Source organism: Crotalus tigris, unplaced genomic scaffold (genome assembly GCF_016545835.1).
Source record: "Crotalus tigris isolate CLP2741 ecotype Arizona unplaced genomic scaffold, ASM1654583v1 scf7180000024506.7606697, whole genome shotgun sequence".
In the NCBI taxonomy this organism is placed as follows: Eukaryota; Metazoa; Chordata; class Lepidosauria; order Squamata; family Viperidae; genus Crotalus; species Crotalus tigris.
Window position 1 is genome coordinate 2,689,813 of NW_024100678.1, and position 24,721 is coordinate 2,714,533.

The window sequence follows — 24,721 nt, forward strand, 5'->3', positions numbered from 1 at the left end:
CCCCCGGACAGACACAAATTAATAGATACAAAGTTCATTTCATTACAGCTTTCTCTGTTGTGGTCAGAGATACTATATTACTATTTAAATAGTAGTAATTGTATGTTATTTTTATTTAGTTACTTATTACAGTAGTTTGTTATTAAATATAAATTCTGTGCTTGGGTGAACATTAGAGGTGATTTTTTGAAGTGTATTTATCAATTACATTATACACTCTACCTTTCTTCCTTGACCTCTGAAAGCACTTCAACTCCTATGGATGCACCTGGAATCTGTTTTTATTTTGTACTCACAACTATTGTGCAAGTACTTGAACTGAGAGACGAACTTAGTAAATTTTCATGACTGAGAGTGAAAGTGGAGTTTCCCATCCCTAGTCTAATGCTATTACTCACTGCATCACACTGACATGCATTTTAATTAAAATCTGTATTCTTTATTATGCATTCCTCCCTCATCCCCATTCCAGGTTTTTTTGCTGATGCTCACACGGCCTCTTTAACACTGAATAGTTAGATCAGCAAAAAGTATATAACAAAATGTTCTTGAAAACTGAAGGACAATAGCCTCTATTAATTTATCAAAGTGTAAACAGAGTTCAGGGAGGCCAGTAAAACTTCTTTTCCAGATGGTCATGATATGCAAATTGCATTGTGCAGATGTGACCTTAATCTAAAACAGGGCTTTTCAACCAGTGGTACAGGTACATTGTGGTACATTGGCACCTGGCAGGTGGTACGCGACCATCCTAGAAAAGTGGTAGCAGGGGAGGGGAATGAGCTGAACCGGTGGCAGCACCGCCCAAGCCTGAGTGAGAGATGGCTGGAGCTGCAGGGCTGTCAGAGCTCAGTGGAAGTGCCAGGATCAGCGCCAGGCTCCAGCTGGAGCTCGGCGCTGATCCTGGTGCTTCCACTGAGCCCTGAAGAAATGCCGATCAGCTGGAAAATTGCAGCATCTTCAGGCTCTTGTGATTTACATTCAGATGCTTGGCAACTGATTCATATTTATGACAGTCACAGTGTCCCAGGGTCATGTGAAGTGACCAAAACCTGCTGCAACCACCCAGCAGATGGGGGGAATAAAAACCAAACACCCCCCACCCCCGCTGACAATCCTCAACAGAAATCTCACAATAATGGAACCCTCGGCCAGGAGGAAAAGCGCGGTCAGGTGGGCAGGCACGTGTCTTGCTCAGCTGTGGCTTGGGGGGCACTTTTTTCAACGCCATTGTAACTTCAAACTGTCTCATTTTATGATCACATCGCTTAGCAATGGAAATTCTGATCCCACAAGTAGTCGTAAGTAAAGGACTACCTGTAAAAATAAATTATGGCAGTATTATGAAAATGCCCATCACTGAAAGAAGTGATGGATGGCCAATAGCGTTTTCTTTTTTGCCTCTCAGAGCCAGGGAGGGCATCGCTCTGAAGAATCTGGTCAGAAGGACCCAAAGGTTCTACCAATTAATTTTTTGCCCAGTAATGGTTTTGGACGGCACAACATTACAAATGATGAAGGCAGATGCATGAGACTACATTGTGTATGGGGCCTGAACAGGATGGTTCCAGCAAGCATCAGTCTCCTGAAGGGCTTTGGTATGCAGATTCCTTGCTCTGCAGTAGATCTAGGGCAAATTAAATTGATCGTGTAAATTGACACCTCCCGATATAAACAAAATGTATACAGTTTGGTAGTAGCTTGTTAGCATTCCTCAGCGTTTATTTTTGCACAGAAATATCTATTTGTAGCAAAGCATTGATTCTGAAGGCTAGCTACCAATTGTAAAACATTTGGTTGGTCCCTTTAAAAATAAATGCCCAGTACCAAGATGGCAGCTTCCTTTCATCATTCTTCAGTCTGTGCCCTTCACCAAGATGGGGAGGGAGGGGAAAGAATGATGTCATTGTATGACTGTGTTTTTATGAATGAAAAGAATCCTGTGAGTGAGTAATTCCAGGAAACTCATATTACAACTCAGCAGATCGCAGCGCAGCGCCCAACTCAGCCCTTCGCTTCGGAAAACAACTTCATTTAGGGAAATAAACAAGGCGCTTGGAAAGCTTAATTGTCAAGAAAACGCGGCCCCTCCGATTGCATAAAGAGGAAAACAGCAAACAAAAGGACGATTTGGTAGGCAGTAAGTGAATATTTCCTTTATAATCTAGTTTACAGACGTCAGGAACGGATGGTGGCTTGCACTATTCCAAAGTGAGGCTTTTAATGTCAGATGCGGAGAGGTGAAAGCGATGGAGAAAACTGTAGCAGTGTGGTTCATTGTGGATTGTTTCCGTGTGGTGAGGAGGGGCTGTCTGGTCTTGATTTTCCTCAGAGCTAGACAGTAATAGCCGTTTCTCGGGAGATGGTTTAATTTAGCTGATGTACAGTGCGTAGCTCTGTTATGAAGAAAGAATCCGGATTGGAGCAAAGCTTTTTTTTTTTTTTTTAAGAAGCTGTGTTGTGTTGATTTGCTTTCGTTTCACAGTTGCGAGGCAGCTATAAAGAGACAGGAAATCGCTTAATAAATAGTTGCTCGTTACATATTAGTCCTGTGTTTGCACGTGCTGAGGCCTCGGTCACATGTAAGAAGCCGTTTGGCACCAAAGCGAGTTCCGATGTGCGGGTGGGGTGTGGATTCCGCTGGAAAATCATGTGAATTGGTGTAAATCCGCCCTTTCCTTTCCTATCCTATCCCGCCAATAATATACGAGTTGACAATGGTTCGATTTTAACGATGGTGTATTGGCTTCAGAGGAATATTCAGATGAATTCGGGAGTCCCCGACGAAATAGGCTGAACCTCCAGAATAGGGCTGAATGCCTGATGACGCAGAGAAAGTGAAGAGCAAACGAAGGGTGACTTGGGAGTTTGGGGAACCAACCGTATAGATTTTCTGCATCGGCATTTAAAAACCTAAACAAAACTTGGCCTGAACTTGTGACTTCTGATTTTTTTTTTCTATCGGAAGACCCTGGGATTGCTTCCATGCATAGGGGTCCTAATTAATCCCCCACCCACCCCTATCTGGTTAAACTCCTTGAAGATCATGAAGGCTTTTGTTGTTGTTGTTGTTGTTGTTGTTGTTATTTACGCACATCTAGAGGGATGTCTTCAGTTTTAATTTGGGGTTATTTCCTCGTTGGTGCACCTCATTTAGATTAATAAACAAATGCACAATCCTACTTTGTTTTCAGTTTGGGATTAAAAAGATCTCCGGATTGTTTGGGGTTTAATTCTTTCTACAGGTTTTTTTTTTAAGTCATCAGTATAAATGACAAAGTTGTAAAACAGATCAAAGAGAAAAAGCAGAAGTAGAACAGCCATCTTTTGAAAGAGTGCTTTTAAAGCAAAGTCACAAAGGAGGAGTACTGTAAAGTCTTTCCCTAGTGCTAAAAGCAACCAGCATAGCAGCAGGTGGATTTCTCTGGAGAGAGTGGACAACAGATAAGGAAATGCTGCAGAGAAGAGCCAGGGTTATCCAAGGCTAATTGGATAACTAATGTACTGCTAATCTAAGAGACACTCAGTCAAGGACTGGCATCAACAGGTATTGTGATTTCAGTCTATAGTTACTAATTCACAAAAGAGCATGCATTTTGGATAAAGTGTTTGATATTATTTTTTATATAAAGATGGCCAATTGCCTTTTCCCCTGGAGCTTTGTAGCCTCTTGGTATACCTTTCCAATCCAGTGTCCCCCAAAATACATTGGCTATTGTCCTCTCATCCTCAGCCAGTGTAGTCACAAACATATCTAAAGGTCTGCAGGGTAGAGAAGAAACTTTTTTTCTCTCGAAAGGATACCATCTCTGTTAGATGTTGCATTGGAATTTCATTGAGGACAGGCTCATAGAGTTGCATTTTATATTTAGTGATAGTCATGCTGCTCTAACCATAGTTCAGTGATTATTAAGCTATTGAATTCTTTGGATGTTTTGTTTAATAACTCTGCTTTTGTGTTCTGCAAAAGTTCTGGTGTGCCAATTCACTTGAAAGCCTTATGTTTAATCTGTGGAGCAGGTGGTTTGTAGTTAACCATTAAAGAGAAAGAGAATTATAAGTAAATTGCAGATGGTAGAATGAAACAAGAAAACCAAGGCAAAATGTATCTCATAAATGTTTATTTAGGAAAAGGATTTAATCTGATCTCAAAGTTGCCTTCACTTGTGAGTAAAACAAAAACTTTATAAGCCTTGCATTGTTGAGTTTTTGGTTATGTGTAATTCAGCAGCAATAAAGATTCCTTTCCATCTAGACACCAAAATAAGTACAATTTCAATTATTCTCTGTCCTAGTTTAATGTAGCCTAAGAAACAAAAGGGAACTACTGTAATATTGTACAAAGTTACAGTTTTGCATTAATTCTGCTTGCTCCAATTTATAGACCCAACAATTTCTATCCATATATTTGTAGGCTTTCTCTTCTGTAAAAGTACATAGAACATATTGAAAGAGATCTTCCATTTTTCTAACTTCTACCATGTGTACCTGTATAGTATCACAGTTTTGAAAATGTACATTCCTCAAGATATATTGTTTTAGAATACAGTTAGATTTTACAGTTCTCATAATGACACATACATTCCTTTTATAAACTACAGGTGATATTTGTTTATAGATACTAAAGAACCTGTACTGGTGATGTGCTCCATCTTTTAATTATTCTGATTAAGCCTATATTTAGTAACACCTTGTGTGTCTATCTTTTTTTGAAACTACATTAACTCTCTCCAGGCTGGCGCCCACCAGATATATACAGTCATATTTTTCATAAATCCCTGGTAACTTGGCTTTTATAACTATAAACAGTCTGCATTTGAGTTTACATCTGAATAGATATCTATAGGATTCTACCTGGAAGACTAGATCAAGAAAAGCAATAGTAAAAAGTGCAGATTCCTGGCTCCCATTATCTATATAAGTAACCATCCAGTATTTAGCAATTTACCTAGTTTCCAAAGTCAACTTGCTGTTCTGTGCAGGTAAGTAAGCAGAGGGGTGGGGGTGGGGGTGGGAGATTCTCAGTAACTAGCAAGGAACAGTCTTTTTCCTGAGCAGAAGCATTTTAACCAAGGTTATTAACTTACTAACAGATATGTAGTTTCATTTCCAGGTTCAATTCAGAGGAGGCAGCTTCTCCTTTTTTGAAGCCTGTCTGGTAATGCAGGTTGCTTTTTTTAGTAGGCAAGTTAAAAATATGTAAACCTGCAGTTTTTGTTAGCTCATTTCAAGGCTGTTACCTTTGTATGAGAGACAACACTGAGGACCAGAATGTAGATTTCTAGTAACAAAATAAATGCACATTTCTAGTAACAAAATAAATCTATTATTCCTATCAAAATTATATGGCAGGCACAGAGTGAAGGAAGTTTGGGGATAATTAAGAGTTTGTGCAGAGAAGATCTTTGAACTTTGCTTGTACCTGATATAATTGCCAGGAATGGGAATATCTTAATTTATATGCAAGTCTCTTACATCAGATTGTCTTTGGTAGACTTTGGAATTATAGCAAAACTGAGTAGTTCTTATAATTGAAGGTCTCTTTGTTTTATTTAAAGAATAAACTGGAAGTTTGTTTTGTTTTCACCAGAGAATCTGTGGAAAGAGTTTGAGTGCTGAAATGAATTAAAGCTACCTGTGATGTGGTGTTTCATATGATCATTTCTATGTAGGGTTGGATGTTCAGACAGCTTTCCCAATTCTCATCCTTTGCAGTTATCTTAACCATTCTGGTGAAAACTATAGTCTAATACTGGAGTACAGTGATTAAAAAAGGCTGTTACATAAACCTGTGAAACTCATTTTATTGAAAGAGTGGACAAATCATGCTAAGACGTGGTTCATTTGACCATATCTTACAAAATAAAATGTAACTGGCTGAGGTGGGAGAATACTATGTTGTAACTATGATTTATAACCATAGTGGTTGGGTTTACACAATATATTAAGCCAGTTCTGGAAATGAGACTTCCTTGTTATGCCTTATAGATCCTAAAAAGCCCTCATCCCAAATCCCTTTACTATAATTAGAATTTGCAGCAACCTCAAAAATGCCATTCTGGTTAAGGGATCCCCAAGAAGGCAGCTGTTTATGATTTGATTGTCACATGAAATCTGGAACATCTGTTAAAGAGGTGAATGGGGAGGATTATAAAGAATGCCACTGTGACTATGGGCGTTATCATATCAAATCCTAGGTTTGGGTTTCTTGATAATTTTTGTATAGCTGCAACTCTTGGGAAGTTTTCTTTTACAATGGGAAGCCTCTAATCAAAGTAATCTGGGATTACATTTCTTGGCATGTAATGCCTGTTATGGTGAGGAAACAGTTGTGCCCGAAGTGTATTTTAAGGGTCCTTAAAGTTACCACAAGTTACTTGTTTGCATGACTACAAATCTCTAGAATGAAGAACAGATTGTATATATGTATAGCATACTGACAGAACCGCTTTATATTTTGCTTTCTTTATCATAATTTGATCAAGGAAGGGAAGAGTTGAGTGGGGAGGGAACAATCAAAGTGCCAATATTTGTGCTGAAAATATTTTACAGATTAGGTGCATATTCTGTATGTCATTTTTATTGACCACTCATTTGCACAGTACTGTGGTGGCTCACAAGTAAAATGATAAATATATATATTTTTTAAAATCAAAGAAAAATCTAAAAGCAAATCTGCATTGGTGCTGAAAATGCAAACCATATACGGACAGTTGGATGCTAATAGGTTTTCTTGGGTTTTATGTTGGAAATGGCTCCACATGTTGTTCTGAAGAATCGTATTTATTGAAATAACACATCAGTGTATGAATGCTAAATACATAGCTTGGACATAGGCATATTTCTTCAGGAATAAATCCCTTTGACCTTGGTGGAAGAAAATTTCTGAGTTAAATTTGCTAAGTGTCCATTTCATTACATTACAATTTTATTCATTTCATTACAATCACAATTTTACCAAGGCAAATTTGTGTGTTAGAATGTATAGGTATTTTTTCCCGTCCTCTAAACAATTCTGTGCTGTTGACATGACTGTGGATCAAGCCTGGAGGGCATTTTATCAGGGGATACTATTCTCAGTCATGACTGTTGATTTTTTTTTCCCTTTCAGTTTATCAGAGTTTTAGATATTGCAATAGGTATGTTAGCTCAATTCCCATACTTCCAAGCTATGTGTATCAATAGCAGAATAGAAGCAACAACTGCATATAGACTCTATACACAAGGATTTCTTAGAGCAAATATCTGTGTAAAGTTCGGTCCTGAAAATGGAATAATTGTTCCTTTGCCCACCTAAGAATTGTTGAACTATAAAGGCTATTAATTTGGAAAATGTTGAATAGATGAACTGAGGCAAAATATTAAAAGTTGTGCATGCATCATTTTGAAAATAGTGAACCTGTTTGGAAACAGGTTTACTATTTACAAAACAAAGATATATGTTTGTTTCCTTGCTGTTTCCATGTTGTCTTGGATATTGGATACCCTATATGAAAAGTTTATTGAATACAGATGTGTATGCACATAGAAATGCACATCTTGGCATCAGAAAAGTTAATATACCATTTTGGGAAAAGTCTGTTACTTTTGCAATAGTTCTCTACACTAGCAAAATAATAAGCTTCTTAATGCTGGATGCCAAATCCATAAAAACTGCATACACTATGCAAACAGCTGTTATACTATATATTTATAGAGTTATGATGAATTATGTTAGCAAATAAATTATCCAAACATTGATCTTCTTATACTTCTGAAACGGGAGGAGTATCTTTGCTTTACTCTCTTCCTCTGAAAATTGAATGGGCAAACTGCAAAAATCTTTCAGCATTATGCTAGAACATTCCAGGAGGAACTCTGTCAGGCTCAAGGAATCATATTCAGAATGGGAATACTATTTTTATTTGCGCTTTCATTTATAGGAGTTATACAGTATATCATGACAGAGGCAAAAGTTCTTACTGTTTGATTCTTGAGCAATGAGTTGTAAGAGGTCCACTATTTCCCTTATCTAGCAAACATGTTCCATTTGCTTCATGGAATGTGGTTACACAAGTATCATGGAGACTTATTGGACATTCCCTCTGATGCAATTAGTGATGTCTGGGACAAGTTGCTACCCTCCTCCACATATAATGGTTTGCAGCACTCTGTGAACTTCCTTTTAAAATATATTGAAAAGGGTCACAAAGGGGTAAGAATGTATTTGTACCGAAAGAAGAATTAGTTTTGCACACACACCCTTTATTGTATTTGAACTACCCAATTTGAAAGAATTTGGTACATTATTTAATTTTATAAACATACAGAAATGTACTCTGCATCTCCATTCTGCCCTGATTCTGCACAGAAATTTCAAACATTGAGCAGAAATATATTTGGAGAATACATATTCCAACTTACTTTCTTTGCTGGGATATATAGTCATAATATTATATAGTCATTATATACAGCAGTGTGCAGCAGCAGTCAAAAAAGCCAACGCAATGCTAGGTTGCATTAACAGAAGGATAGAATCCAGATCATATTAAGTATTAGTACCTCTTTATAAGGCTTTAGTAAGACCACACTTAGAATACTGCATCTAGTTTTGGTCACCATATTATAAAAAAGATGTAGAGACTCTGGAAAGAGTGCAGAAAAGAGCAACAAAGATGATTAGAAGGCTGGAGGCTAAAACTTATGAAGAATAGTTGCAGGGTTAGGGTTATCTAGTGAAAAGGAAGACTAGGGGTGACATGATAGCAGTTTTCCAATATTTGAGGAGCTGCCCCCAAAAGAAAGGGTGAATCTATTTTCTAAAGCAACAGAAGGCAAGGCAAGAAACAATGGATGGAATCTAATCAAGGAGAGAAGCAACCTAGAACTAAGGAGAAATTTCCTTACAGTGAGAACAATTAACCAGGGGAATGGCTTATCTTCAGAAGTTGTGGGTGCTCTTTCACTGGAGGCTTTGAAGAAGAGACTGGACAACCATTTGTCTGGAATGTTATGGGGTCTCCTGCTTGAGCAGGGCATAAGATGGAAGACCTCCATGGTCCCCTCCAAGTTGATTATTCTGTTAAAAAAATAAACATTTAAAATAGTGAGATAAATCTACAAGGAACTCTTCCCAACAGCAAGAATTTTTTTTCTGTATCTATAGAAATGGCATATGGAGCTACTGGTGCTGAGTTAAAGCATACAGGAATGACAGAGAATGAAATGGAGCTGTAGCAAGTTTTCATTGTACAGAAAATGGACAGAATGGCTATGGTGAAGACAATTCTTAGCATCTTATAATGCTTGAATATACAAGGGCCTTGCTTTGAGCTATTTAGATAATTCTCATAATCAGTCTGCTGTCTCTAAATTAAAGAAGTTATTATACTATCAACACTGTTTCCACTTCCTACCCCATTCATATTTGTATTTCTTTGGAAGTAAGTTTCACAGTAGTATTCTATGTTAAAGTGTTTTACAAACCATGTGTTTAAGAACTGCAGCTTCAGAAAAGTGGCTGAGCCTTAATGCTTTTTTAGTCATGATTTCACAGGGTCAGGCCTTATGATTTGTTAAACCCTGTTTAATGATTTATTGGGTTCTAGCTGATTATGATTTCTTCAGCATTGTTTAAGCAACCAGTGGCCTAGTCTAAACCGTGAACTAGTTCCAGTCTTACTAAGGTAACTAAAAAGTAAAGAGGCTTAGGCAAACATTGGATTGGGATAGTGCCACTATCAGGAATTGGATGGTTTCACATTTCTTTAGGTCAGTGCTTCTCAAATAGTGGGGCGCGCCCCCCAGGGGGGGCGCGAGGCTCCATAAAGAGGGGCTCGTTTGACCTTGGCAAATACTGTCATATTGGATTTCTAGATCGGATCATCCGACTCACTCACAAGCGGCAGCCCGACGCAGAGGACAACATGACCGCCAACGCACATGACACATGCAAAGGACCCAATTGGATAGACATGATGCTCTATCCTGATTGGCCAAACCCGCCCGTGTGACTTTTAGACCCGGAAATCGGTCCTCTGTACAGAAAAAAAATTTTTACAGTCGCGCGGGGGGCGCGAAATGTTTTCTTCTTCCTAGGGGGGCATGACAGAAAATAATTGAGAAGCACTGCTTTAGGTTGACACTTAAGAGAGTGGCATTCTATTGTGCCATCTTCCAGGAATAATGTACTACAAGCACCATAATTTCCAGATGATGGGTTTATATTATAAATCTCAACTTCTTGATTCTCAGTTTGTTAGCTCTCAGGGGGATAGTTGTTCTCAATGCATATTTAGTTTTGCCTTTTCCTTTTTCGGTGATGAGACGGTCTCACAATTAAGGAGTATTTATTTCCTAGGTTTTTTTAATTAGCATTGAGAAAACATCATTACTTCATATTGATTACACACTGAAATTTATCTTTATATTGATGGGTTATAGCAAGCATCTTACCGTGGACTAGCTGACTTTTCTTCAAGAACTCTTCACCCGAGAAGATGTGGTGCAACTTTGCTTTGAGGATAAGCAGAGGATGAAAACTGATTACCTTCAAAAATGCTGTCAGTATTATAGTCCAATGTGTGCTTTGCATCACTTGCTGTTCTAGACTGTACAAATCTTGGAATCTCTTCAGTGTCATTCATGCAATTTTTAAGTAATCCATGTTTCTATAGCAACCCCCTTTCTCTTCAATTCCTTTACCTGACTTATTATTGTTTTTTATAAGATGTCTTATCAGTTCTGCAAGGTTTTTGGACAACAACATTTATATATCTGCCTGAATACTTCACAGCCTGTATTCCACTTCCCGTAATGACAAAAGGCATAATAGAGATGGTAACGCATTTCTATTTCTGCTGATTTTTACAGTGAGATAGTTTTTTTTTTCCTTCATTGACCAAGGGGCTTTAGAAACACATTGAAAGAAATAGCCCATCCTATCCTGATGGTATGAGAAAGCTGAGAAATTATATATAAGTATATAAAATTAAATTGGTTCAAGACTAAATGTAAAAAACCTTATCCTTTGGTTGTTAACTAAGTGTGAAAAATTAGTAAATTCATCTGTAAGACATTTGAGTCCATGGGAAAGAAAACCATAAATTAGTTGGGCTAGATTTAAAAATAGGTCTTCTGCAAGGTCTTGCTTAATTAACTGTTAATTTAATTGTTAATTAAACCATGTTTTTCTAGAGATGAAAAAGGGTGATTATATTTTAAGGCATGTTTCTAATGAGGTTAGTTATTTGTTTCTATCATAATCTATCCCTATTATTGTTTTGCAAGCAGGGGAATTTATAAGATATTTTAAAAATTGAAGGTATAATATTCAATTAAGTCACTTGTGTTTCAACCAAGGTAGTTTTATTAAGAATATGAGAGCATTATTTGCTCTGGAGTCATAAGCTCTTTCTCTGAAGGAGGGGGCCAAAGGAATATTCATGATTTCCAGTGGGGCAACCATATAAATCTACAGTAACTAAACCTCATGCCATAATAAATATCAGCCTTTAAGATTGCTGAAGGATTGTTGTTTCTATATAATAGTACTGCCAATTTCAAAAGGAAAAATTAAGCTTCCCAGTGGGACAAGTGTATGAATGGATCTTAACAATAACTATTTAGGTTTATAGCCAAATGACTAATGGCACTTAAAAACTTAATTTTGGCCAGAGGGTGAAATTAAAAATTACTACTTAAATTCTGAATGATTTTGAATGAAAGGACAACTTTCCTTGATGTGCTCATATTCTTGGGATATATTCCCTTGCCATCTCTCATATTGTGAACCATGAACTCTATGCATTACTCCAGGGGTCTTCATACTTGGCCCTTTTATGACTTGTGGATTTCAACTCCCAGAATCCCTCAGCTAGTATGTCTGGCTGAGGAATTCTGGGAGTTGAAGTCCACAAGTCATAAAAGGGCCAGGTTTGAAGATCCTTGCTTTACTCTGTAAGGGCGGTGACCTAATTCTGCAGATGATTGAAAAATATACATATGATCTTATGCTTCAAATGTTATCCCTGGATTCCAGAAAGCCTGTGAGGTGAAGTGAGAAGTCTAGAAATCCTGACTTCAGAGATTGAAGTTAAGATACTAAGTGTTTGTACTTAATGAGAGATTTAAAAAACAAACAAACCTGAATCTCCCTTAAACATTTTCAATGTTACCTAAGACTGCTCTTGTTTATTCTGTGCTTTTCCATTTACATTCACATCCCCAAATCCTGGACTGAGAATAAATATCATATTAATATCTGAAAGCAAATGTTAAACATTTTAGTGATAATTGGATTTTCATTAGTGTGAAGGAATTAAGATTCTTGAGGGGTAGATAAAAGTTCAAAATATTTATCTGTTTGTATTTGTTTTATTTATTTAAAATATTTATATAGCCACCCATCTTATAATCAACTCTGGGGAGCTCCCAATCAAAGTTTCCTAAAAGAGTTAAATAGATGAAAATTAACAAAGGAGTAGAGATATCTGATCACTCCCATGAATCTGAAAGAATTTCCTGCTCACATCTCGCCACATCATAATACTTAAAAATAATAAAATAATTTAAGGCAATATATCCCTCACATTTTAACCTCATTTCAAATCTTGGAAGAATTAGGCTGAACAGCAGGTGTTTCAAAGTCATCAAGGGCTCACCAGATATATCAGCTTGGTCTGATCTTTTCATACAATATGCTGGGCATATTCATATATTCATATATCTTCCCATATATGAATAGTTTATGCAAACTGAAATCTAGACTTCTACCCACTAGATTACATTTCCCATGTAGCATAGATGTGAGCTTTAATCCTACAGTTCTGGATTGGGAACTTCTAAGAACATTGACAGTACTAGAAACATTTGCTTGAGATCATACTATTATAAAGTAAAATTCTATCCATATTCTTAAGAGCTCAGTGACATGGAGGGCGTAATTCTTAAAACATGCCTATACTTTTGAACAAATTTAGTGAAGATGAATATATGATGCCACTAGGTACCAATACATACATGATGAAATTAAGCATTAGGGCAGTGCTTCTCAACACTGTGGAGCTCTGGGAGTTGTAGTCCACACATCTTAAAGTTGCTAAGATTAAGAAACTCTATATTAGGAGAAAGGAATCTCCTTGCTGTCTGCTGTTGCTGAACTACAATTCCTAGGGACCTCATGGGCAGTTCTGAGGAATGCTGAAAACTGCAATCCAGGGACATCTATAGAACAACAAATTCTCAACCCTTGAAGCTGAAGTGGAATAGTAATTTAGTAAAGCATAAAATACTTAGTCTGAGCTTCACATATTGTTTCCAGAAAGCTTTCAAGAATAAAATGCAATGTTGTGACTGCTAGTTGCCACAATCTCTATATAGCACAGTTGTATCAGAGGTTAGTTTTCCAAAGAAGAATGACAAAGAGTCAAATGTCAGCGAGATGTCCCCTTCATTGATGAACTATCAGAAAAATGCCAGGTTCATTGAAGAAAATAAGAGAAAGGATGGTAAGAAAGGATGGAAAGTTCTACATATTTGTCCCCAATTTTATACACTACTTCTGCTTAAGCTGCTTTGGAAGGTGTCCATCTAAACATCGATGTATCTGTAGATTGTTGGTGGACTATCCTGGGACACAGCTCCTCTGGTATAACCTTTTAACATGCATCGTATGGTGTGTCATATGTTGAATTCCAGGACTTAATTAAAAGATTATTATTTGAGGTGGCCTGCTGTCCTCACAGTACTGTTGTGCAAAGTGAAAAGAGCAACTAGACTCAGCCACCAGGTATTTTCAGGGTGCTAGGTCTGGGGGGGGGGGGGAGAAGAAAGAAAAGGATTAATATAACTATGGGCCATAATTTTCCAAGATATCAGATGCTGCCATTGGCCTTACTATATATAAGAATCCTTTTTGCCAGTGTAAAAATATGGGCTTCCCTCAAAGAGAGAAATTGAGGATAATCCTGATTTTTGAGGAGAACAGCTGATCAACAGATTGTATAGATGTATCTGACTGCAGACACAGGTCTCTAATGCAGTGTTTTTCAAACACTCTTCTAATGCATAATTCTTAGTAGTGACGGTTTACATACATCTGCCCTTTGGGATGTAGGGGTTTGACTTATTAGTCACTCTTAGTTTGTTTCCCCCCCCCCCCAGTGGACTGAAGTTCTTGTGCTGCCAACGACCAAAATGTATTGCTTTTATTCCCTCCCTCGTGTCTCCTTTCAGGCCCTGCTATTTCAGAGACACACCCGTCAGCTGGCTCTCCACTGTTCAGTTTCCTTCTTCTCAGGAAATGTTTGCCCTTCTGTGTTTCCGGCAACTGCAGAGCATGTCCTTTATAGAGTCACTATACAGTGGAGGAGAGGATGTACTGGAGATACCTCATATTTTGCTTGGGTGGCTAGGTAGGCTGTTTTGTGCAAAAAATTTCATTTCGGGCTTAAAATTCTGAGAGATGACATTCACATATCTTAAAGTTGCCAAGTTTGAAAAACACTGCTTTGGAGGAAATTAAAAGCATTTACAGAATATTTATTTTTTTTAAAAATCCATAGAATCGTTTAGATACTGGGTCAGCACTTTGGGGTCTCAGTTGCTCTCGCTGAAGTAAGGAATTGTGACTCCAGGATTTTATTTTATTTTTTTAAAAAAGCCAGCATCCTGTATCCTTCTACTAGGCAGGATGGATAGTAGGAAAATGAGACTGGAAGATGTGGACAGATGAAAAGGAATGGAAATTTCGTGAAAAACACAACCTGTGGACAAGCATTAAATAACAACAATTTTGAAAAATGAATAGCAATCACAGATCTATTCTCTCTCAGTTCAATTACAGGGTGTTTCTGGGGGACTATCAGGAGCGCACAAGAAAATGTCATCTGACAGCTTGTCGACCAAAGCCCTAAAGGTAAGGACCTAGCACACGGGTATCAAACTTGCCATATCACGTGACGTGTCGCGACGTGTCGTGACTTTTTTTGCATTACCGGAGCTGGGATGGGCGTGGCCTCTGCATGATACAACTGGCCCGTGGGCCGGCAATTTGATATCCCTGACCTAGTAGTTTTGAAAAACACATTTCCCTTCTATAAAACTCTGGTATTCTGCTATAAGAGACTGATCATCATGACTTAAATGAATAATTATTATCTGGCATTAAAAAACAACAACATCCAGAGTTCTCATTGGAAGAAAAGTGAACCTTACAGACTCTATAGAATTTCTGCACAATTTGTGTACATCTACGTTCCCCTGATCTTCTTTGAAATTATTCTACCCCCCCCTTTCACTTTTCCTCTTCTTTGTGCCCTTACTTCCTTGTTCTCTGTTCCCTCCATTTCACCATTTTTTCTTCCTGCTTGTGTTGTTATTCACTTTCTCCTTTGTCCCTCGCCCTCTTTTCAGAAATGGTGAACATGTGTGTGGAAATTTGTATGGAATTAAATTATTTTCAATAGTTGATATAGGACTTCTTTTTAAAGAATAGTCAGTCTGTAACCCATACAGTTGCTGAAGCACACATGGATGCATATTTGCAAATGTTTCTAGCAGCATTGAGCCAAAAAGGGGAAGGATGTTCTGTGTCTTTCCTAATATAATTTTCCTCTCTGAAAATTATTGCACTGATGTCGCTTTGTTAATGTGAACTATAAATTCTTGCCATGTATATGCATATACAAACACATTTTGACAAGCGGGTCCTTTTTAATTTTCTCAGAAATATTTGAAGAACAGCACTTGCTTCTCCATGTATTTTCCCTGCTTGTATCCAAGAAAAGAAACAACAAAAACTGAAACTATTGCCTCCTCATTCTTAAGATTGTCACATTGCTTGTTTAAACACAAACCTGGAGGATAGAAGCAACCCATTATTGTGTGCAGGTAAAGTAAGGACTGATGGAGGTGTGCCCTGCAGAGAAGTCACACAAATTGTCAAGGGAGGCCAGGCCCTCCTTTATATTAAAGAAATGCATCTCTTCATTGCCAGTCTCTAGCAGTAAGATTTTTAAAACAAAAATCCAGGGCAGTAATTGTGGGAACTGTATTTACCTACTTAGCTGTTCTAGAAGAGGAAACCAAGCACATTAATTTAGAACAGATTTTGTATGAAACAGTCAGGGGTAGGTATGCTCACCCCAAGGTTTTTTAGGGAGCCAACAATTATTGTCCGGAAGCTGGTGTATTTTGTTAAAAGATCTGTAACTAAGCAGGTATTAGGAAATTATGATAATATCATAATGATAATATCCAATTATAACTTTGTTTCTAGCAATGCTTGATCTGCAAGAGAATGCTGTGCTATTGTTTACATGTCTTTGTTTTCCCGACACTATTAGAAATTGTCTACTAATTAAACTAAATAGTTTCAAGCAATATGTGGTCTAAGTGTGAAAACTCAGACTAGGTTGGATTGCTTAGCCAAGTGGTCACTTCCTGTTTCTTCTAATTATTTAATGTCCCAAAACAGTTTGAATAGGAATGGGTATTCTTGCTGTGTTCCCATAAGCTGGAAAAGTCAGAACAATGAAGTGTTGATTCACTAACTTTTGCTTAGAAACACCTTAAAGCAGAGAAATTTCAAATTCTGTTCATAAGAAGTGTTTGGAAATTGATCTGGAATGCAGACAGTAGCATCTGAACAGCAGCAAGAAAATATCACATGTGTCTTACACCAATATTAAGCAATGCTTAGTCAGTGTTATACGATAATCTTGGATGTTCTCAAAAGCTAACATCTCATATATGTAGCTATTTCCTCCATTGAATTATAGAGTTTGGAAACAGATTTTTTCTTCTGTTTCTACATAGTCTGCATAGAATTGCATTGTAAATGGCCTGTGATCCCATACATAAAGGATTGTATCAAACCAATTTTAAGATTTGCATTCTGGATCCTGTTTTTGAGTACTCTCTGAATCAGTTTTGTCTGATTAATCCCAGAAATGGAATATTTTCTGCAATGATATCTGGATTGTGGCACTTCTTTCCCAAAGAGCTACTTGAGACCCAATGCTAAAATATTCAGGTTGCTCTTCTAGAATTTTTCCTCTGAATCCAAAGAACTCTATTTTTCAAAAGTGCTTTATAAAATAAAAAAATGAAATTGGTATAGAAAGCAATTTCTGTATACTAATCGATAAACTGGATCAATGGGTTAACACAGTGAAGTTATGGGGGAATTACGTATAAGAAATACAATTTTTTATATTTAGTTATAATTTCTGCTGCTGTGAAATAATAGCAATAATAAAAACAGAAAATTAAAAAAGTCTTTAAAGAAACAAAGTGACGAGCATAAATCCAGACTAAGCTAGTCATACTTTGATCCTACTTATTTAGTTGATGGGTAACTTTTATTGATTCAGTTGACACTGATTTAAGTACACAACCCCCTCTACTGAGAAGTAAATTCCATTGAGTTCATTGGCAGCTAGTCCTGGCTAAATGGTTTAAAGATCTTACTCAAGTCTTCAAATTTCAAACCCTTATAATAAATTCATAATTTTTATAATGAGGAATTTATAATATAATTATTACAATATAAGGGGGGGAAACCCTAACTCAAAGAATATTGTAGAAAATATATACAAATACAAATATATATAAAAACAATGCCAACATACTACTGCTACAAAATGTTCCCATTTGTTTGTTTTTAATTGTTCTAGGCTCTCCTTTCTCTTTCCAGTTGTTGCTGGGGGTTTTTCTGGATTCTCTCTATACTTGTACATCTGATTCTCAACTATTCGATCCTTTTCTTAAACAGATCAAACGGGAGATGGGTGAGAACACACCACATCTTTCAGATGAGGAGCTTATGGGACTGTCAGTGCGGGAACTTAACCACCATCTGAGAGGCCTGTCCAAGGAAGAGGTAGCAAGATTGAAGCAACGTCGGCGCACTCTAAAGAATCGTGGCTATGCAGCCAGCTGCCGAGTGAAGCGGGTGTGTCAAAAGGAGGAGCTGCAGAAGCAAAAGACGGAATTAGAAAGGGAAGTTGATAAGCTAGCGCGGGAGAACGCTGCCATGCGCCTTGAGCTGGACGCCCTGCGTGGCAAGTATGAAGCGCTGCAGGGCTTTGCCCGCACAGTCACTGCTCATGGCACTGCTGCAAAGGTGGCAACTGCCAGCGTTATCACAATTGTCAAATCTGGTTCCAACCAGGCCACCTACTCCTAGTGCTTACAAGCCAAGCCATGAACTAAGTCCTATTGCCATGCCTCTGCACAGCTCTTACCTAAAGCGGCTGTAGCTGCACTGGCTCTTTCCTTCTCCCACTTTTGTTCTACCCACTGGAGGAGACACAGTTGACTTGAAGACCAAATGGCTAAATGTTGAACTTTGTCCTTAGTCCTTGCCTTCATTGGAAGATTGTGGGAAAGTGGTGTCCAACTTGTGTAATTTTAGCTGTCAGTTATTTGTGAATTGGATTACAATGGCCAGTTATTCCTATTTTCCTTTTCCATTTTATATTTGTTAGGTTTTCTTCTCTGCTGCTTCATACCTTATGACTGATTAAATGTAAAACAGATAGATTTGAAGATGAGATCTTTACCTTAGTTGAAAATGCTGCGTCGGAGAAATTTTGACAGCAATTATAGAGAAAGGCAGATAGTTTCTATCTGATTGGAAAAAAAGATGCCAAGACTGAAGTCTTCTTTTAAGGTCTAAAACCTAGTGATTATAATAATCCAGTTGTTATCAGAGGATATCAATTTCCCAGTTTCTTGGTGCACTGTTCAGACATAAGTCTAGGTATTCATGTATAACTCTGTCTGCTTTTTGTTGTAAACCATAGTTCCCAGTTACCTACTGTTTAATTCAGAGTCTCTTGATCGTTTCAGCATGAAATTGTTGTTTTACAAGAATCAGTCTGAGCCTCTGATGAGTAGACATTTAAAAATGATAAAAAAGTATTATTGCTTGGTGACTGCAACGGTGGTGGAAAAACAGATCACAAAAGGGACATGTCAAGAAAAGAATTAGTTGCTGCTAACCCACCCTAGGAAGAAATAATTATGCACATTGCAGTGACTGGAGAGACAATCTCTCTGCAACTGTCTGTGGATGCAATTGTGCTCCAAATACTCTTTTGATTGTGAAAGTGTTCTTCTGCTGAGGTTTTATGGACAAAATAGAAACAGCTTTCTAAAGAGGGAGAGAGGGAGAGAGAGAGAGAGAGAGAAGAAAATGGGAAAAGTAAAGAGGGAGTGTGTTAAATGAGGAAAGAGCAGCATGGATAAAGCAAGTGAGACTGATGGATAGTGAAGGGACAACAGAATTGCAAGTGAACTTCTAGAGAAGATAACTGAGTTCTAAAAGAATTAGTTTCATGAGGGGTACTAATAGCAACAAACAAAATGTAATGAAGAGAGCCTTTTGTATTTTCTTTCTGTTTTTGCATTGGCAAAAGACTAGAAATAGAAACTCAGGAAAGAAATATACCCAACTATTACAGAGATTAAGACATTTTATGTTCAAGGGAATCAAGCCAAGAAGCAGTACAGGCTATTTGCTTGGGGTGTGGGGTTCTGAGGTATTCAGAATCAATCCTAATCATAGAGATGGGGTATAACCCAGCACATCTCTTTCAGTTTCTTTTTTTCTCCCCAAAAGCAAGTTGAGAGAGGGCCAATCACTTACACAGAACAAGGAAAAGAGGCTTCAGTTGCAAACACCATTGGTGAGGAATATAGTTCCTCTGTGTTGTTTTGTGGCCTAATTTTTGCTCTATTTAGTTGTGTAAAATGCAAGATACATTTTTATTGAGGAAAGTGTAGTAGATGAAATTCAAAATGCTTCTTTATATCTACAGGATGCATTTTCACAAGAGCAGCAAAATAACTTGAACCATAGCCAAAAATAATTTTGTCATGAAAATAAAACCTAGTTTAATCTAAGCTAGCACAATGGCAAAGTCAAGTTCTTCTAGATGCCACTGTATTTGTCTCTTGTTCTTTTAAGATAATATTCTCATATGCACTTAGTAGGATTTACTGTAAAAACCACACTGTTTAATTTTTAAAAATGTTTACAATTACAATCTCGTCCCTTTCATTGTAGCAGCTTTTATACCATCCAGTGGTTCTCCAGATGCATTCTGCCATGTTGACTGCAAATGCTGTGAATTGCAGAGAGCACAAGTTAGAGAAAACTGATACCATTCAAAAGCCTAACTTAGTAAACACACAAACTTAAACAGTGTACTGTTTCCCTTTCCTTGCCATGCTTTCATGAATCCCATATGCCATTTAAACCAAGCTGCCTGCATGTACACACAGAATATTAGTAGCACTGGACTTGTAGAATCAACTATTGATATACTACCCATTTGTATGCCTTTCTGGCCAAGCAGTTTTAGCCCATTGCCTTCTCGTTTTAAAGGGGGTATGAAATCTTATGCCAAGCATGGACAATATGAGAATAGCACATCTGTACCAAGAGACACTGGCAGCTCCATTGCTTAAGAAACTGGGAAGTTTATACACCTGGGAGACATGGATACAGTAATTTTGTAGAAAGCATGGAGAAGGGTTAGATTAGAAGACTTAGGAAAGTACCTTCTTCCATTAAATATACGTTGCTAACATAAGAACCAGTGAGTATTTGTGGGTAATCATTTCCAGGCATGTGCCAGTGACTTGTTTATGTGGCAAGTATGATCCATTTTTTAAAAAAGACATATGGATGGGTTTACCCATCCTGCAGCTTGACGTGACTTCTACCCCTAACATGGAATCAGCTTCCAAACCAGTGTTGTCCATCCTTCCCCTCCAGCCTTTTGATCCTTAATGGGGATTCCCTCTTTAACGTTTCTACCCTTGACACCCTATTTTTCCTTGTTCCTACCCTGTGATTTATTTATTGCACGAATATAAGTTATTTTCACATTCTTTATGCCGTTCTGCCTTGTGGCCCGGCCGGGATGTTGGTACAGAGCTGTACTTTATATTTTATATATGCAAATCACATTTTATCTTCTATAGAGCAAGAAAAAAAGTACTTATTTATTTTCTGACTTACAGTAAGTGTCCTGCCAGACTCCTCTGTATTTTGTAGAATTTACAAATAAAGCCAGATTTTTTTTCCAAAATGGAGAAACTGAAAATAAGTGATATGTGCTCTTTTCTTGTGAAAATGAAAGAGATTGTGTTGAAGATCTAGGAATCAATTCTGGGAATTTCATTGAAAATGAATAATTATACAGCATTAATTTTATGTCTGCTGATCATTTGCAGACATAGGCAATCTGCTCTGCACTTTCAGCACTTGTCAATGCTGGTTGAAGTTGGGAGGACGGGAAGCCACTACTGCAGCTGTTCTCAACCTGTGGGTTGGGACCCCATTTGAATAGACTCTATTCAAGAGACTATTCTATTGGCTTTCGAAAGCCAATAGAATAGACTCTCTTGAATAGAGTCTAATTCTATTGGCTTTCAAAAACCAATAGGAATTGTCCAGGCTGTCTCTGCCCTGCTGAGACCGCCAAAAGCCCCACTCTGCAAACGGTGCTGCAAGGAAACCTTCCCTCCCTGCTCAGCAACTATTAAAAGTAAGTAAAAGAGGGCCAGGGGTGGGAGGTGGGAGGCTGGCGAGTGCAGAGAGGGTTGCTGGCGCGCGTGGGGCCCGGCGGGTGCCTTACCTGCCTGGGCTGGGCCAGCTGGTGGCCCAGCCAGTGGTTGCCCTGCGCCGTAGCTGCCCCTTGCCAGCTAGGCCTCGGCGGCGCAGGGGGCAGCACCATGCATGCATGGCGCTCCCGGGCAGGGAAAGTCCTCGACTTACAACCAGTTGGGTAGTCCTCAACTTACGACCGGTTGGGTAGTCCTCGACTTACGACCAGTTGGGGGTCACAGCATTAAAAAGGTTGAGAACCACTGCACTACTGGGAGTATTTTCCACCTTTTAAGGATAATGGGTATATATCTTATTTAAGTGCACCACAAAGTGCTATTGTGATTTGGCCAATCACAAAACACATTTTTGTGAGAAAGCCAATGAGATTACAATACTATACAAATCATTAGTCCAATTTTAATAAAAACATGAAACAGGTCTGAATTTAGGAATACATAATTGCTCATTTAAACTACATTTTTTGACTCCTACAAATACCTTCTGAGGCTAAAGAGAAATAATTTGCTTGCCATTATTTTGTGGCAGAGGTGAAATCTGAGATCCAAAATGCAAACCCAAAGTCTTGAATGTATTTTTCTAACCTTCATTCAGTATCCTTCTTTCACAGTTGCACAACCCAAATGCAGCACACAAGAACCCCTCATCCAAGTTACCCATTTCTCTTCCAGACTACCTTTAAGCCTGTATGGTTTCTCATGCATCTGGAACACGCTCAGCCCCATGACCCTCAGGCATACCTGGGTATAAATACAACATTTCAGTATATATGGACTGCAAATATTCAGGGAATGACTAGATGGCAACAGATATTCATGTTCTCATGATTACTCTGCTGAGTTATCAAGACTTCTCTCTTTCTGTACACTGAGAGCAAAGTCAGAGTCATTTACTCTTCTTTTTTCTTTTCTGATGGATGACAGAGTGCCAAAGTCCTGGGGAAAAATTGTGGCAGTGACCTGGTGACATTTTTTTGGATCACTTTCTAAATATAAATACGTAGAGCATTTTATCTGCAAAAGAGAAGAGGACTACAAATATGTTTCTTACCCTAGCACAGGTAATTTCATGGTGGATGGACCACTTTGCTCACTGTACTAATAAAAGAGAATATTTGTATCTCAGAGTTGACATGAGGAGGTCCTTGATTTCTTGATTGGGGTATTGTTTACTTGATTGTTGGTCTGATATTAACCTTGGAGTTAATCTTTGCTGATCTCGGTGCTGATTGCTGATGGAGAGATGCTTGGGTCTTTTTGTTCCTTTTTAGGATGGGTAATAGTCTCTTTTGCATGGTCTATATATGTTGTTAATGTCTATGTGTCTATTGATGGCTGATTTGTAAGAGTGCCAGTCTTCTAGAAATTCACTGGCGTTTTTGGACTTGGCTTGGTTTAGGGTGGTCAGACCAATATCCAAACAATACCCCAATCAAGAAACTGCTAAAGAAACCAACAGCAAACAGCCCAACCAAGGAATCCACCCCCACCAACACAGACAGGCAAGCCACTAGAATATAAATTGACAGCAAACTGCACTCCTTACTAGCACTGATGATTTTACCTAATTTGGGTAATGAAATGTCTGCAAGAAAGCAAGCAAGCTCAGAGAGCACCAAGGACCCCTTTTGCTCACTCTCTCAAAATGAAGCATTTGTAGCTTTGTTTTACCCTATTACAACAAACACCAATCCACTGTAAACACTGTAAAAGTTTTGAATCAAGCTAATACACAAGCTGTAAGGATTGAGAAGCAGCAGTTCCCAGGCTAGAGACCTTTGACTGTTAATATATTTCATGGCCTCCTAAGGGTATCAAGAAAGCAATCAAATATCTCCTAGCTTCAAAGGGCAGACAGAAAAAGTTAAGAGTTTAAACTCCGGAGCAATATATACAGTATTTATGAAGGCTCGACTTCTTGACTTTGTGGTGGGTAATCAACTATTGTGTTCAGACCTCCTCGTCTGCAATAATAATTATGTCTTAGCTGAGTCACATCTAAGCATCTTCTGCCAAGTTCTGAATAAGATATTAAAAGTTTGAAGAGCAGTGATTTACTGCTGAAGCATGGTGTGAAGTGTAAAGAAGTGAATTGGCCTTTCTTATAAACAAACAGGTAAATTCTTGCATACAGAACTCATTGTATGTTAAAACATACTAATAATAGAACCATATAAATAGCCTCATCCAGAGCATTTGTATTTTGAGATGCATTTCTTTTAGTTTAGCCCTTCACTGTTTTTGTAGCACTTTCAATAATGCAAGTGAGTCTGGGGGTTTTCAAGTAAATGGCATATGTCCTCAAAGAAAATGTCTGAATGAAATAGTTTTGAAAGGATAAATGAGATCTCACTGATACTGAAGAATGACCATGCATTAATAGATAGGTTCCTGACTAAAGGAAACCACAATAGTTGCAGCTGTGCACATCTAACCAAAAAAGCAGCAGCAGAGAAAAAATTACAACTGCCCTGTGCGCAAAAATATTAAGATAGTGACACGGGGACTCTTGTCATAGGCAGATCAATGAGCAATCTGTGCCAGATAAAAGCAGTTCTAAAATGAAATGAACATGGAGCAAGGCAGTTGAAAAGAAACACCTCCTGGAATGTGGCCTACAGGTCAGAATTTGGCAACTGGACTTGCCTATTCCACATTCCATAGACTTATCATCATTATAAAAAGGTTCCTATTTGCATACAGGGGAAAAGCATGCGCGCACGCGCGTGTGTACACACACACACACACACACACACACAGAGAGAGAGAGAGAGAGAGAGAGAGAGAGAGAGAGAGAGAGAAGTTACTTAAGGGACTGGTTCTACTAGCAGCTCAAAATCAATGGGTTTCTAAGTAAATTGCACTTGGCCTATTTAAATGAAACATGACTACAGTAGTCACAGTTTTGAAAAAAAACCTGTGGGGCAGAGTGGGAAGGTTTAACAAATTATTTTCTTGGCAAAAACCACGTTAAGTAGTATTTACATAAATACTGGAACAGTATTTCCTCTATCACCAGTCTGGTACCATATATTTTCTGCTTAGGAGTCAAAGACAACCTGCAATCTCCGTGTCCTGCAAAATAATGAATGCCAGGCTA

The 24,721-nt window shown here is 38.1% G+C and overlaps 1 protein-coding gene across 6 annotated transcripts; it reads left to right on the forward strand.

Moving 5' to 3' along the window:
• The first annotated feature begins 1,882 nt into the window (after positions 1–1,882).
• On the forward strand, positions 1,883–21,101 carry MAFF (MAF bZIP transcription factor F). Of its 6 annotated transcripts, none has more exons than XM_039333599.1 (4): positions 1,883–2,140; positions 14,215–14,393; positions 14,814–14,896; positions 17,756–21,101. In XM_039333599.1, the coding sequence occupies exons 2-4, from the start codon at positions 14,282–14,284 to the stop codon at positions 18,167–18,169; spliced, it is 609 nt and encodes a 202-aa protein (XP_039189533.1). In that variant the 5' UTR covers positions 1,883–2,140; positions 14,215–14,281; the 3' UTR covers positions 18,170–21,101. The 6 variants fall into 6 exon arrangements, with proteins under 6 accessions (XP_039189533.1, XP_039189535.1, XP_039189537.1 ...); XM_039333601.1 differs by having other exon boundaries at positions 1,883–2,133; XM_039333600.1 differs by lacking the exon at positions 1,883–2,140 and adding an exon at positions 2,155–3,547.
• The last annotated feature ends 3,620 nt before the right edge of the window (positions 21,102–24,721 follow it).

What these genes read in the sequence shown, in the direction of transcription:
- MAFF (XM_039333599.1), top strand. Translation starts at nt 14,282, where the DNA reads ATGTTTGCCCTTCTGTGTTTCCGGCAACTGCAGAGCATGTCCTTTATA. An exon ending in TATTTTGCTTGGGTGGCTAG is followed by an intron (nt 14,394 to 14,813) that starts GTAGGCTGTTTT and finishes ATTCTCTCTCAG; the next exon opens with TTCAATTACAGGGTGTTTCT. An exon ending in TGTCGACCAAAGCCCTAAAG is followed by an intron (nt 14,897 to 17,755) that starts GTAAGGACCTAG and finishes TTTCTTAAACAG; the next exon opens with ATCAAACGGGAGATGGGTGA.